Source organism: Apaloderma vittatum, unplaced genomic scaffold, assembly GCF_000703405.1.
Source record: "Apaloderma vittatum isolate BGI_N311 unplaced genomic scaffold, ASM70340v1 scaffold780, whole genome shotgun sequence".
NCBI lineage: Eukaryota > Metazoa > Chordata > Aves > Trogoniformes > Trogonidae > Apaloderma > Apaloderma vittatum.
The window spans coordinates 35163-49804 of NW_009692637.1; the positions used below are offsets into that span (position 1 = coordinate 35163).

The 14642-nt window shown below is 41.6% G+C and overlaps 1 protein-coding gene across 4 annotated transcripts in view; it reads left to right on the forward strand.

Annotated features, from left to right (window-relative positions):
• Positions 1 to 14642, forward strand: part of RC3H1 (ring finger and CCCH-type domains 1) — a 32613-nt gene that overhangs the window by 13306 nt on the left and 4665 nt on the right. For all 4 annotated transcript variants that reach the window (XM_009878774.1, XM_009864227.1, XM_009864964.1 and 1 more), the window contains exons 6-15: positions 152 to 284; positions 2036 to 2154; positions 3643 to 3755; positions 5783 to 6064; positions 6394 to 6611; positions 8030 to 8406; positions 9562 to 9726; positions 10331 to 10483; positions 13242 to 13452; positions 14479 to 14569. In XM_009878774.1, the coding sequence (XP_009877076.1) occupies positions 152 to 284; positions 2036 to 2154; positions 3643 to 3755; positions 5783 to 6064; positions 6394 to 6611; positions 8030 to 8406; positions 9562 to 9726; positions 10331 to 10483; positions 13242 to 13452; positions 14479 to 14569 (1862 nt within the window). The remainder of the gene's footprint in view (positions 1 to 151; positions 285 to 2035; positions 2155 to 3642; positions 3756 to 5782; positions 6065 to 6393; positions 6612 to 8029; positions 8407 to 9561; positions 9727 to 10330; positions 10484 to 13241; positions 13453 to 14478; positions 14570 to 14642) is intronic.

Genomic DNA, 14642 nt, shown 5'->3' on the forward strand with positions numbered 1-14642 from the left:
TTTAATAGCAGATGCTGACTGAAATGGGCTTGTGCAAAAAAATATTTTGATCTAGTTTTGGAAGATAGCTCTTGGGAGCTTGTGGAGCAATCTTCAGAAACAGTGAGAATTGCTTTGCCTGTAGGAAGTTAATTATTGTAATTTTTTTAAGTTGCAGACCCCAGCCTCGTTTGCACAAAGTGTTCAGGAATTAACTATTGCTCTTCAGAGGACTGGAGATCCAGCTAACCTGAATCGTCTTCGACCTCACCTAGAGCTCCTGGCAAATATTGATCCCAGTCCAGGTAAGGCTGAATGTTACATAAACCCCTTATAGTTCAACAAGAGAACCTCAGTGCTTTTGTAGAATTAAAAGTTGTTCATCAAGTGAAAGAGAACATCCTCTAAATCATAAGCTTAAGATTCTGGAGTGGTGTATATAATCTGGGGAGAGCAGTAATCTGCCTGAGGAACTGAGCTACTCTGAAGCTAAAATAGTCCAAGGTGTGGCAGGCATGATCTGACCACTTCTCTGAAGAGAGTTTCCGTGTCTGACGGCAGTTGGTGAGCATGGGTGAGGATGTTTGGTACATAGAAACCTGTGAGCTTACGTGATGTCCGCTTGGTATTGGGCAGTGCTGACTGGGGGCAGCGGCAGCAGTCTTAGCTTCCACCTTTTCCCCTTCCTAGTACATGTGCTGCTATCTGAAACCAGATTTGCAAAGGAATAGGAAGATTTATAGATCCATCTGTGTTGTGCACAGCCATAGCTGTCACTCCAAGATAGACGTCTTTTTCACTCCAGTTCTTTACTAGAGCAAACAATTTTTTTGCGAACTAGGGGAAGTTTCAAGAAAACACCAGATTAAGGACTTCATTAGTCTATTTCAAAATGGTATATTTTTCTGTTTTAGAAATTCTGTGTATTAGTTTTTGATCTTGGGTTTCTAGACTGCGGACATTGCACTCAGAAGACTCTCTGAGAAGCAGCTTAAAATCGTAAGACATCTTCTGTGTGAACAATTTTAGATTCCAAAGTAGAAGTTTGATAGATTGAATAGACAGAAACTTGGCAGAAATCACTCTAGACAAGAAATATTTGTTATCCTAGGGGCTTTAGTATTTTCGTTGTTCATACGCAATTCTGTTAAGGTGTGGAAGGCAGTCTAGGAAAGGGTAGTTAGGTGGAACAAATACAACTGGGAAATAAAATCAAAGCTGTTGACAGAGGAGAGAAGGATGGAAATTGTTGGACAAGTCAGCAGCACTGTGAGGGTGGACTGCTTGAGGTGTCTCTGCTGTTGAGTTGCTTCCTTGTTGTTCTGTAGGTTCGCTGGAAGTTCCTCTGGACAAATTTAGTCCTTGTGAGCGGAGCAGAATGTGCTAAAGATCTTGAAAGGCACTTTGAGGTCTTAAGTTTTGCAGCAGAGTGTGGAAGTTTGCAGTGGCAGTGTCATCTGCTGGAGCAGATTAGACAATTAGAAAAACAAACTGACTAGGAAGATCAAGTGCCCCTGTGGAATTATTCACACTGCTGTGTGTTGGGTGATCTGATAGATGGATTTTCATTGTGACGTTTTTCTGTGTGAGAGGCATCAATTTCTTTCGCTGTTCAGTGACTGTCCCTGTGTGATCTAGGCCAGTGATGATGGTATTCCTAGAGAATGATGTTACCTACAGAAATCTGAGTGTGTAGAGGGATTTTCCAGCCAATTTTTTTTTTTTTTTGCAGAGATTGTATATAATGCATTTACTCTGGAGTTCTGGTGTGATAGGGAAGTTCTTGTGAAAGGAAATAATTTGCTATGCTAATGACAGTCTTGCTGGCTCAAATTACATTTTGTGTGGTTCAATCTTGAGTTTATAGGTAGCTTTAATCTTTAAGTGGTATATATCCCTGAATTAAGAGAGCTCAGCACTTTTTATTTAATAACACACACTTCTGATAAAAGCTTTTTGGTTGTCTCATGAACTTTTGTGATAGTGATGGTTTCTTTGTACCTTCTTTTGGAAAACTTTTCTGAATTTTCTTGTTCTTTTTATATCAATGCGATAGATGCTCCACCTCCAACGTGGGAACAACTGGAAAATGGACTAGTTGCCGTGAGGACTGTGGTTCATGGCTTAGTTGATTATATCCAGAATCACAGCAAGAAAGGGACAGATCAGCAACAGGTAAAAGCTAACCCCTAAATTTTAATTGCTCTGTCCAGTAGTAGAAGTTTACTGCTGACCTATGGAGAGATTTTGTTTCACAAGGAACTGACAGAAAAAAAATCACTGCCATCGTGTTTATTAAAGAAGAAACAGGCAAGAAAAGAAAAAAAACCAAAACATCACTACCCCCTTCCTGCCCCCAGTACCTGTTCGATTAATTTGCACAGCTCACTAGGATGAAAAGAAAACTGTCTGATCTAGCTGCAGGCTTGGGGAAATGAGTAAGCAATCCTCTTGACTAGAAGGGTGGAGAAGAGAAAGCGCAGTGCCTAGCACAGAGATCTGTGGGAGCTTTCTTGTGTTTGTTTTCCTGTGACATATTCCAGCCAGCCAGGTCCGTGTTAATGAAATGATTCTTATAGCTGTGCTTAATGGCTTTTAAAGTTTAAAGATTTGGGAAAACTTCATATAAAAGTAGCATCCAAGGTCCTGGATCAAACCTTTTCTTTGAGAAATGAAATGATGTTGCCAAATATATATCTATATTAGCTTATCTCATAGTTATCACTTATTCCTTTGATCTTGTTCTGCTGTAGAGCTAGTTGATATAAATGCTAGCTGCTGCTGCAAGGCAGAGCTGCCTGTCACACATTCTCCCTCCCTCCCTTGCTTTGGCACTCATTCTCTTGGAGAGCTGGTTTGGGGAGCTGAACTAGTAGAATGATTCTGTCTGCCAAGAAAAAAAAAAGGCAAAAATAGAGTGAATTACTTCTGCTGTTTTACCTTTTTGCATTCACTGGGATGCTTAATGAGCCCTGTTACCAGCAAAGGGAAAAGCGGTAGGAATACACAAGAGGAAATCAGGGTGGGAAAAACAGTGAGGGCTTTTGTTCTGGTGAGACCATCGCCTAGACCTGGTACATGCTGCCCTGCTTGGAAAGGAACCCAGAGCCTCCCAAGTGGAAAGGGACATCTGCTGAGTACTGGGCAGAGTGTTTCTGGCTGGCACTAGTGGCCAGCAGAAGGCCGATACAGCTTATGTACACCCTGTTTAACCTTTTTTTCACTGCAGTAGGTGACAGCAACACCAAAACCAAATCAACCAGTTTGCAGACAGCTTCTTACAGACTTAGGTATTTTGGCTGAGTTTCTCAGAAGTCAAGAGTTTACTCTTACAGACCTTTTCCTCAGTGGGAACTCTGATAGATTTATTTAGAGTGCCTGGCAAATGGGTGTACATGCAGACAGCAAGATTGCAGAAAGTCATCGTCTAAAAACCTGATGGTGACTTAATTGTCAGAGTATCTACTCTTGAAATTCTTAGTTCTGTTGAAGAAACAAGCATGAATACTGCTCTAGTAATTTTTCATATTAGGCACTTCTGGAATATTTGAATAGGAGGAATTATCAACAGACAAATATCAAGCCTTTAGTACGAGCGGATGTTCAGCTCTTGGTTAAGTGCACTCACTTGCATTTCTTGCCTGTTTTCTTTAACCTTGCCAGCCTCCTCAGCACAGCAAGTACAAGACATACATGTGCCGTGACATGAAACAGAGAGGAGGATGCCCCCGAGGGGCCAGCTGCACCTTTGCACATTCACAGGAGGAGCTAGAAAAGTAAGTGTATGTCTTGGAGTAGAAATCAGTCCAATCTCTAGTTCATTTTACCCATTAGAATTATTTGTTGTGTCTAGAAATGACGGGAGGAGGTGTAACTTGTCTGTTATGTTAGCAAGGTGTAATAATGTGAAAAACTTGTAACAATCATCTCAAGTTTTAGGAACTATTCGTTCTTAAATATAGGATGTTTTACTTTGTTCAGTAGTAATGCAGCTCTGAAAGTCGGATGTTTACACAAGTGGTGTTTGATGTTTTAGAGGTGGGCTGTTTTTCTCACTTCCTAAGTGTGACTAAACGATGTTTGCATCCATTTTGTTTTAGTGTATTTCTCATTTTGCCTTTATATTCAGGTGTGAGAGTTAGGTTGCTGGCAGTTTTCCAGATCTAGGGGTTCTCTTGTTCTGTGCGGCTAGGGCTATCTAGAGAGCTCAAAACCACCATTGCAGATTTCTTTCTACAACAGCTGCTCTCTGAAACTTTCTCGCAGATTGTATGTGCAGTAACATAAAGGTGGTTAAGGCTGTGGTTGAAAAATGAAAAATGATGGTCATATGAAGTCTGCAGTAATTAAGATAACATTCATTACAGATTCAAAGGGGCTACCCAGTTATCCAAGAACAAGCTGCTAGTCTTCTGAAGGTTGCTTTTAATGTTTTTTCTTTAAAAAAAAACTCAAATAGAATATTTAGGTGTTAAATAAATAGAAGTATTTTATGCAGTATATGTAACTTGTTTTTTGTGGCTAAAACAATTCATGTCTTTCAAAGAAAAAGTGCTTTTTTTTTTTTAATCTGAAGAAAACTCCCAGAGATTTGAAAATGCCATGCAGTTGTTTTGGTGTTGTTTTTTTCCCTTAATCTAAAACTTGAAGCATTAATATGGCAGTTCACTGGCTGTATAGGCAGCATGCGGTACATAGGCGAAACGGGAAGAAGAATAGAGCAGAGCCCATGGTGTTAGAATGACAAAGGTGGTTATTCACATGAACAGGGTAGGACTTCGATACTTGCGTTCTGCAGAAACAGTTGGAGGTTTTTCCCCTTTTGTCATGGTGTTAAAAACCCAGCGATGGGTAGTGCTGGTTTGGATGGTTAACGAGGGTGGTGGGTCAGTATCAGTACCGCTGAATTAGTTGTGGGTGTCGAGAAGGGCCATTTGTCAGCTTTGCAGGTGGAAGAGGCCTGTCTTACCGAGACAGAGCGATTATGTTGTCCTGGGAGGAATGCTTGTTCTGTTTCAGGTTGCGGTGGTTTCTGTAGGTGATTGGGGAACTTTTGAGTTCTGATTCTTCCTTGTACCTTTTATCTTTGCTTAATTCCTTTGAGTAGATATTGCAGTAGCATTCCTCCTTGGAACATAATTAGTGTGGTTAATATGCATTGCTGTTGCTATGTAGTTCTGTATCTCTACATAAAACTTTTGCAGGAAGGACATGGGGAAGTATGTGGCAATGCCTTAGAGAGCAAATTATAATCTAGACTTGCTTAAATGAGGGGGCCGGTTAGCTCAGTCAGTTGAGTGTGGCGCTAACAACGCCAAGGTCACGGGTTCGATTCCCACTCAGTCCCCATGTGTTGCCTGATCTAGTCAAGAGGTGGTGTCCCTGGCGGTAGGGAGGCTGGATTAAAATGATCTCTGAGGTCCCTTCCGGCTTAGGCCGTTCTATGAAATAGCAGCTGATTCCCCTCTTGGCAAAGAGCCCAGGACCCAGTGTGCAAATATTCTCATCTGTACAGCTGACATGCGTGTATATGCAGGAAATAAGGTCTTAAACTTGCTGCGTGAAGTTTAGCTGTGGATTCTTCCTATACTTGTCATTTAAAATCTGTGGTTTTCTGATTGAAGCTGCTGTTTAACAGTTGAAATAGCAGTGAAGTATTTGTAATAAAATTTGTCACAAACCCTTAGGAAAATTGAATTCAAATGTGAAGCTTTCATTATCATCTGTGTTTGAAAAATCCCGAAAATGCAACTCCTTTTATTTTTCTGCTCCAGTTGTTGATGTGTGGTTTCTTTCTCTGCAGATTCCGTAAAATGAACAAGCGTCTGGTTCCCAGAAGACCCCTGAGTGCCTCCCTGGGCCAGCTGAACGAGGTGGGCCTGCCTTCAGGAGCTATCCTCTCAGAGGAAGGGGGAGTGGACTTGCCCAACAGGAAAACTTCCGCTCTGCCAAATGGAATTGTGTCAACAGGCAGCACAGTGACGCAACTTATTTCTCGAGGGACTGACTCTGGTTATGAAACTGCTCTGAAGCCGGGGAAGATGGACCATCTGAGTAGCAGTGCCCCTGGATCCCCTCCTGAATTGTACGGGTCTTAACTGTTGTTTGAAGTATCACATGTGTAAATACGCAGTAGAAACAAAGTAAACACAACCTCTAGAAAAGAAACAGAACAAGGGTTTTGGGGTTGGTTGGTTTTGGTTTTTTGTTTGTTTCTTTTTCTATGTGATAAATAGTAGAGTTGAAAACTAAAGCTGAAACTCTGAATTGCTTTACTTCCCTGTTTGCTTACTTACATTTTAACTGGAGGTGGTGTAAGCCTTCAGAAGGTGAAACAATGACAAAGAACAGTGTTTTAAGGTACAGTAGGCTGTATCAGGCCTTAATGATCAGTGCCATCCTCTTACTTTTTAGGCTGGAAGCTGTCCCCAAAAGCTCTATTTCTGCCTTACCGGTGAACCCTCATCCTGTGCCCACTCGGGCACCGGCAGATCTGCCTTCAGTGTCTGTCACCAAGCAGTTGCAAATGGTACCACGAGGGTCTCAGCTGTATAATACTCAGCAAGCAGATGTGTTTTACCAAGATCCTAGAGGAGCTGCCCCCCCGTTTGAGCCAGCGCCCTACCAACAAGGTAAGTTTGAGGCTAGTCTTTCATCTTCACGATTTCATTATGTCTTCCCACTCTGATGTTTATTTAAACCCTCAAGTTGGATTTTTCTTGCATATGCTGTGGACTACAGGTACTAATGTGGCACTGACATAAAGAGCCTGTCACCTTACTTTTTTTTTTATGTCTTAACTGATGACTTTAACACAATTGAAAACAGAGTCATATCCATCCAGTGCAGGCAATCCTTCTTTCTTCATTTTTGGGGAAGAATAAAGCTTAACCAAGAAGAGAGGATTATGCTTGAGGGGTTGAAGTACTTACATCGTTAGTGAAAAGTGTGAGTGTTTCAAAAATGTCTGTACATGTGTATGATGGGTAGACACAGGTGAAAGTAGAGAAGGGCTTGGTACTAAAAAGAAAACATCATAAAAAAGGAAATAGGAGATAAAGCTCTGAGTATAAAGAGGCCATATAAAGAGAAAGGTAATATCAAAGGGGAATAAAAAAGATTGCTCTGTATGAGACAAGAAGTGATTCTTATGCAACGTAAGATTGGAGAGAGAAGCAACATAAAGTGAAGTTAGTATGAAAGAAAAATGAGTGAAAGACCAAAAAAATTGGAAAGAGGAGGAAAATGCCCTGGGAAGGAAAGGGAAGGAAAGGAGTCACCGTTTTAGAGAAAGTTGCAGAGCATTTTGAAGAAAAAAAGCTTCCATTTGATGGTCTGCAAAGGAAGGTCTGAGTTGTCCACAAAAATGGTGCACGCATTGTTAATGATAGGCACATAATCATGCATATTTTTAAGTGAACCAGAGATTCCAAATAGATTACGAAAATCTTCACCTAATTAGGTGTGATCTTAGAAGTCTTTGATGATTCACAGTACTATAATTTGCTTCTACTGTTCAACAGGTACAACAGATCTTTAGGTAACGTTAAACTCTTCATTAATCCATGTTCCTTTACACAGGCAGTGGCTCTGATTTGGGACAAATTGGTTTTAGTTGTGTGGATAAAGATGTACAGGCAAATATCCAGTTTGCTTTTTTAGGTCTTGTTTAGTGTTCATATCGATCTCCAGAGACATCCTAGTGAATTATTTCTATGCTAGCAGGGCTTCTGTGGCATCTGTGGTGGGCTTAGTCTCACCACCTCTTCTCCAGCTACTGTAACCTTTACACCTTTCTGGTATCTTATTTAAATAAGTGAATCATGTCACTTGAGCTTTGGATCAATTTTTACTTTTTCAAGGTTTTCTGTGGTTAATTTTTGAATAGAACTACTAGTTAGATAGTAGGGGCAACTAAGAAATAAGAATTAGTTCATACAATTCTCTTCAGGATACTGGTAGACTGGGGTGTTGGAAACAATTTTTGTGGGCAGTTGTGATAATCACTTTCTGTATCTTGCTTTTGTTTTTTCATCTTGCCTTATTTCAGGAGTTTACTATCCCACTCAGTCCATGTCTCGCTTTGTCCGACCTCCTCCGTCAGCTCCTGAACCTGGTCCACCTTATTTAGACCATTACCCACCCTACCTTCAGGATCGTGTGGTGAGCCCGCAGTACACGCAGCCGCAGCAGTATCCTCCGATGGGACAGCCCATATACCCACCACACTACGACACCCGGCGCGTGTATCCTCCTGTCCAGCCCTATCAGCGAGAGGAGATTGTCCGAGGAAGCCCCGTACCTATTGAAATTCCACCAGCGGTTGTACCTTCCTATGTACCTGAATCCAGAGACAGATACCAGCAAACAGAGGGTTATTGCCCAGTGGCTCCACATCTCAGTCAGATCAGACCTTCATGCCACAGGGTATGGTGTTCATGTTGTGGTTTTGTAGTCGTTCAAGAGAGAAACTACCAACTACTGGAGAAGTTAAATATTTTTGCAGTAAGGTGATGAATTTTGTGATGAATTAGAAGTTTGAACTTTAAGAATCTGACAAAGTTGATCAAAAACCAGAAGGCAGTTCTGTTACTGGTCAACTCTGCAGTTGCAATGATGTTAATATGTAAGCAAGCGGGCTGCTATTTAATGCTCAAAGTAGAAAAGCATTGTCATTAATTTTGGAAGGCACATGGCCCTGACTTCTCCAAGGATTAGGCTGGAGAGAGCCACTCTATTTCTAGCGCAGATTAAATACTGTGTTTGCAAGTGGTCATGTGTGCGTTCTTGTTCTGCCTATAGGTGACTGACCATCTTTGTGCTTAAATAGATAAATATGCAATCAGATATCCCATGATAAAGGAGCTAAAAATTGTGGTTTTGCAAATTTTCTCTAATTTAAGATCACTAACTGGAGGGTCTTCCTAGCAGAAGTGCACGAACTTGTTTTGGTGAATCGATGGGTAGAATTGAGTCCTGTAGAATACTTGGAGTTCACGTAGCTGTCATTCACATTAAAGGCTCTGAATCGCATTGCTCAATCCAGGAAACATTTCCACCGTAGCTTACACATTTAGCAATTTTGAGGGTGACACATTTGTGGGATGTTTAATTCTACTGCAAAGTGAGAAATAAATGCAAACTGACTGTGACCAAGTTACGAGCTGTAGAGTTCTGCCACTTTCCCTCAAGCGACTGAAGTGGGAGCTTGCCATGCTGGAACATGTCGCAGTGGAAACTTTGCCAGACGGGAACACAGAGTCACGCTGAGCTACCTGTGAGTTAAAAGATGGGTAGTTTTCAAGTTCAGAACCTTAGGCTCGTTGAGGATCTAATCGGTTTTAAGCAAATGACATTCCCTGCCTTTGGGGTGTCTTGAACAAGTTCTCTGGCTAGTGTAGGAACAGGGATGTTCTATATTAAGCATGAAGGTTAGCAGAGAGACTTCAACAAAGTGATTGTTACTTGTTACTGTGATGATGCTGTCTACTCGTTGTATTTTTCTTGCAGTTTATGGTTGTCATATTTTGTCTGGGTAAACAAAGTTTTTGAGATTACTAGTTTTGTGCATTAATGCTTCAGAAGCCTTGTAATGTATTTCTGTCTTCATTTCAGCCTCATCCCAGCCTGGACGAACTTCACCGACGAAGAAAGGAGATCATGGCCCAGCTAGAAGAGCGGAAGGTGATTTCTCCACCTCCTTTTGCACCGTCACCAACCTTGCCTCATCCTTTTCATTCAGAGGAGGTAAGCATATTTTGACAAAAATGTGACTTAGTAGCATGCTTACAAAATACTTTGGAGTCTGTATGTGCTGATAGGTGAAGACAAGAGGGAAATTAGAACTGTACCGTGTTGACGCAGGTAGGTTTTGTGGCTCAGGTGGCAAGCCCTGATAGTGCAGCCTCTGGTCTCTTGATTGGCTGCTGATTCTCTGATCTACCGCTGAACTCAAGCTATCTGCTTTTGATGCAGCCAAGGGAATTAGTTTTGAGCTGTTATTAATGGAAGTAGTCAATCTTCATGGTTACTGGACTTCTCTTCATTTGCTTCTGATGTGTTTAAAGTTAAGTAACAGCTTGATACTGGTTTATTTATTTTTTTTTTTAGCCAAGGTCAAAATATCCCTGTCATACTGGCAAGGGGAACACTGAGCACTGGGAGTGTAGCCAGGTGATCAGAATTTCACACATCTCGTGTTTGCTGTGGCCCAAATCCAAACAGTGATGTATCTGATAAAAAAATAATCCTGTCTGTGTTTTTCAAGTTCCCTGTTGTCGAACTAAGTACTGGTGGCTGTAAAGCTGCTTCTTCCCTTCACTTACAGAACCAGATTTTTGTTTTTGTACAGTACTTGGATGAAGACCTAAAAGTGGCTGGGAAATACAAAGGAAATGACTACAGCCAGTACTCTCCCTGGTCCTGTGACACCATCGGCTCCTACATTGGAACCAAAGATGCAAAACCCAAAGATGTTGTGGCAGCAAGGAGTGTGGAGATGGCGGTACGTAGGGAATGGAGGAACACAGAAAAGAGCTGATGCTTCTGTGCCTTGGGAGGGTCTATCTCTCGTATGTTCACCAGGATGATGGCAGTGCTTGTGTTTAAACTCAAAAAATACACTGCAGTCCAAGAACGCATTTATAAGCATGCAGAACGCTTTGTTTTCAAACTTATGAAGAGTCCTACATCTGTGTAGCTGCTTTAAAATGCTGGAAGTAGGTGCAGGCTAACTGTTCTGGTCTAAGAGATATTTTGCTATGATTCTTTACACTTACTTGAAATCCAAAAATTACTCTCTACGGTCAGCTTGTTAATTAAACATGTCCATCTGTTGCTTCCTGTACTACTTTCTGTCAGGAGGAGATGCTGTAACTTGATGTTGTGCTGTTATTTCCTTTGATGATGACCATTACTGCTGTTAACAGTGCTGTTAGTTTTTACTTGAAGGACACTTTGTAATTTGTGACCACAAGAATACCCAAAACTTGGATGAAGCTTTTAAAAAGAGTAGTCATAACATAATACTAGGCTGATTTTTCTTGAGGGCAATTTCTAACTCTGTGCCGTGTTTATTCAGTCCTTTGCTGAAGCTGTGGATGTCTGGCTGCAATCTTTTGCGTTGCTGCATTTTTGCTAGGTCAGTGTTGCAAACAGAAGAGGCTGCTAGGGTTTCGTGATCGGGAGTCATGAATGTAAAAGAAATCAGATTCTGAACTACCACCACTGTTCTGTTTTTTCCTAACGTTTAAGTACCACTAAACAGCAAGAAGTAGGCTGGTGGCAAGACATTCAGGTTCTCAAGGAAGTTTGAGGAACTCTTTTGGCAATGCATCTGTCCTTCTCCTTCAGCCCCCATCTGCAAAAGTGTTCTAACATCTTTTGTTTATATATTGTCACTGTCATGGTGACCTTTCTGAGGCCAGTAAGGGGAGAAATTCCTGTGCAGAATTTATTCTTCGGTGCTTGCCTGTTGAAAGCACTTAACTAAATAATAAGATTTTTTTCTGTCCAGCTTCCCCTTTTTGCCCACAAACAGATTTCACCTTTGCCTCGTTGGAATTAAATGTGTCTGGTTTCTGTCCACTCACTATTTTCCCTGTAAGACCTTGAAGGCACTGTGTGAAGTGGGAGCAAAAAAAGAAGGCTTTCCCAGAAAAGGCATTTCATCTGCAGCTGTAGGGTTTTCGTATGTGCTTTTGCTTTCCGTCTTACGCAGCGTGTTTGCCTTGAACTTGAACACTGTTATCTTTGACCTGGGGAAGTAGTGAGAATACTCAGAATTGGCTTATTGCTGTCCAGGTGGCAATGTTCAGGAACTGCCAAAGAGCTCTTGTCTTTCGTTCCTGCTGGAACTTAATTAAGAGAAGTAATAGGGTTCTGGAGAAGCAGCTTCCTTTTTCCTTGCTAAACAAAGTGTTCTTCTGCAACTAGTTTTCAGAGAAGCAAATAGGATCTCTGCTGCTCTTCAGTTCTTGTTTCCTCACAGGAAGAAAGTCTCAGGAGACCTTCACTGCTGATAGCAAGTGAATGAATTCTTCCTCTTCTTGTGGTTTGTGAGAGACTCCTTTCTTTGTCAAGGATGAGAGTAGTACCAACTGGAAGTGCTTAATGCTAGTTTTAATGCAGATGGCATCGTGACTTTAGTATGTTCTTTCCCTCCACTCAGTGAATGGAAATAAGTGAAAATTGGTACCAACATCCTACAGGCTTGATTTTAAAATGTCTCTTTTTTCAGAATTCCAACATAGATACTAATGCCTCTTCCGGTCACAAAATACTACATTTCATGAGTTTAGCTTCCAGCGCAGTTCTGACTGCTGTTTTCAAACCTTTGTTCCTGCCTTAGCTATGTCATCTTACCTGTTCCTAGCAATTCTTACTCTCACTGAAAGTTTGCAGAGTTTTATTTTAATTTTGGACCATACTGAATGTGTTTATCTGGATGTGGTGAATATCTGGGGGGGATGTTGATTTGTTTCTTTTGTGTGGAGGAAACTTTTTAAAAAATTGTTCATGGAGGCAACACATTCATGTGTGTGTTTAAGTTACTCCAGGTGACTTCTCCCATAACTGGCCTAACTATCTTGGGAAAAGCTTTTTTTTAAAAGTCTTTACAATAATCTTTTGTTTCTTCTTCTTCTAACTAAGTGAAGCCAAATTGACTTGCCCTGCTAAATTGAGTTTGTTTTCTGTGCATGTCTTTTCCCTTGTGACTGCTTGGCAAAGCTGAGCAGTGGTACTGCTCTTTAATGAAAAATGTGCCAGTAAGGATGTGCTAGACATGTCCAAGTGCTGTACTGGATAACTATTTTGAGTCACTTGCAAGCTGTTAGATTCTATGCTTAACACTGGGCTTCGGAGAAGCTTCTTTTGGACTTGGGAAGGAGTATGTATCCCTCAGGGTTGCCCACGGATCTCCTCTTTGACTTTTCTGGAGTCTTTTTTCCTTTCTGTCCCGTTAGACCTTCCCTGCCCTGTTTTTCTTTCGCTGCTACTCCCTTCGTTTGAATTTGTTAGCAAATAATTGTGCAACTGTTCCACAGTGGCGGTTGTAATAGTCATCTCAAGCTAAACCACTATAGTTACATCATCTCTAACCGTGGAGTTACAGAGTGAAGAGTAGGAAGAGTAGTTGAAGGGTGAATGGAATAGTAAATACAAGAGAGACGTAGAGCACTGGTACCAGCTTGTTGTAAAAGGAACATGGGTTTGGTCAATTCTGATTGAGTTTTTGACTGCATTTTCCGTATATTGTCTAGAATGTAGATAGTAAAGCCATGCGTGAGCAGCGACTAGACATGCAGCGAAGAGCAGCAGAGACTGGTGACGATGACCTCATTCCATTTGGAGACCGACCAACTGTATCGAGATTTGGGGCTATCTCTCGTACCTCTAAAGCGATGTACCAGAACTCTGGTCCCATGCAGGCCATGGCGGTTCAGGGAGCTACCACCAAATCAATCATTTCAGGTACGATGCGCACTCTTGGATTTTGCTGGCTGTTACTGTTCCCTTCAGTGCTGCGGTGTTGTAGTTCAGATTGAAGACAGCCCCCGTAAACTTGTTTCTTGTCTTAGAAATATAGATGAGATGTAAGTTATGCCACTAAAAATTGATGATCATAGAATGGCCTAGACTGGAGGGGACCTTAGAGATCATTTATGATGATTTGTTATTGCCATTTGGAAGAAGTTTTGTTCTGCTGGTTCCTCTGAGATTAGGGTTCTTTTAAGTCTGTTGTAGCAGAATACAGAAACTTACTGCTTCCTCAAATATATAATGCAAAACCATCATAACGAGGGACTGTGCTGCTCTCCTACCTTATGGATAGTTGCTGCTGCAAGCTTAGTACAGCCATTATTTTGTGTACTGCTGGGCAAAAGATGTAAGTACGAGTAGTTTATTGTCTACACGTCACGTGTGTAGTGTGGCTGTCCATGGTCTCTCTTTTGAGGTGCACTGAATAATCTTAAGAAAAGGATTATATTCCCCCAAACTTTCTTCTAGTTGTTTTCAGGAAACAAAACAAAAAACTCACTTGCTCAGTTCAAGCAGTAACTTTGTAGACTTTATCACAGGTAGAACTCTGGCTTCCCTGAAAGCTTGATTTTGAAACTGGTGTTAACATGGTATTTCAGAACTATCAGAGTCTTAGGAACTGAAGTAGTAAAAATAATTGACTTCACAGTGGCTGTAAGCTTTGGTTTGTGTCTCCGTCTCCCTGGGTGTCTGAAGTCCTTCACAGCCTCACGCTCGGGAAGGCTGTCGCAAACCTTGTTGGGTGTGCAGGCACAGTTGTGCCTTCTGCACGTGGGACTACTTGTGCAGAGTGTTACTGTGTTCATCTGAATGGAAGGAATGCTAGAGGTCCTCACTCCTAGGGGCCTGGCCTGTCTGGTTATCCCCCAGTTTCTGTCCAGTTCTGTGTTTTGGCTGAACTGCCTAAAGGATGGATTTGTGGTAATGTGACATGGTTTTCTTTCTGTTCACTGGCAGACTACAGTCCTTATGGCACCCACGGTGGCTGGGGAGGCTCTCCATATTCTCCTCATCAAAATATACCTTCTCAGGGACGTTTCAGTGACAGGTAGGGTTGCTTTATTTTTTCCTGGCCTTTTCCTAACTCTTCCCCCCCCCCCCCCCCCCCTCTTCCTTACTCA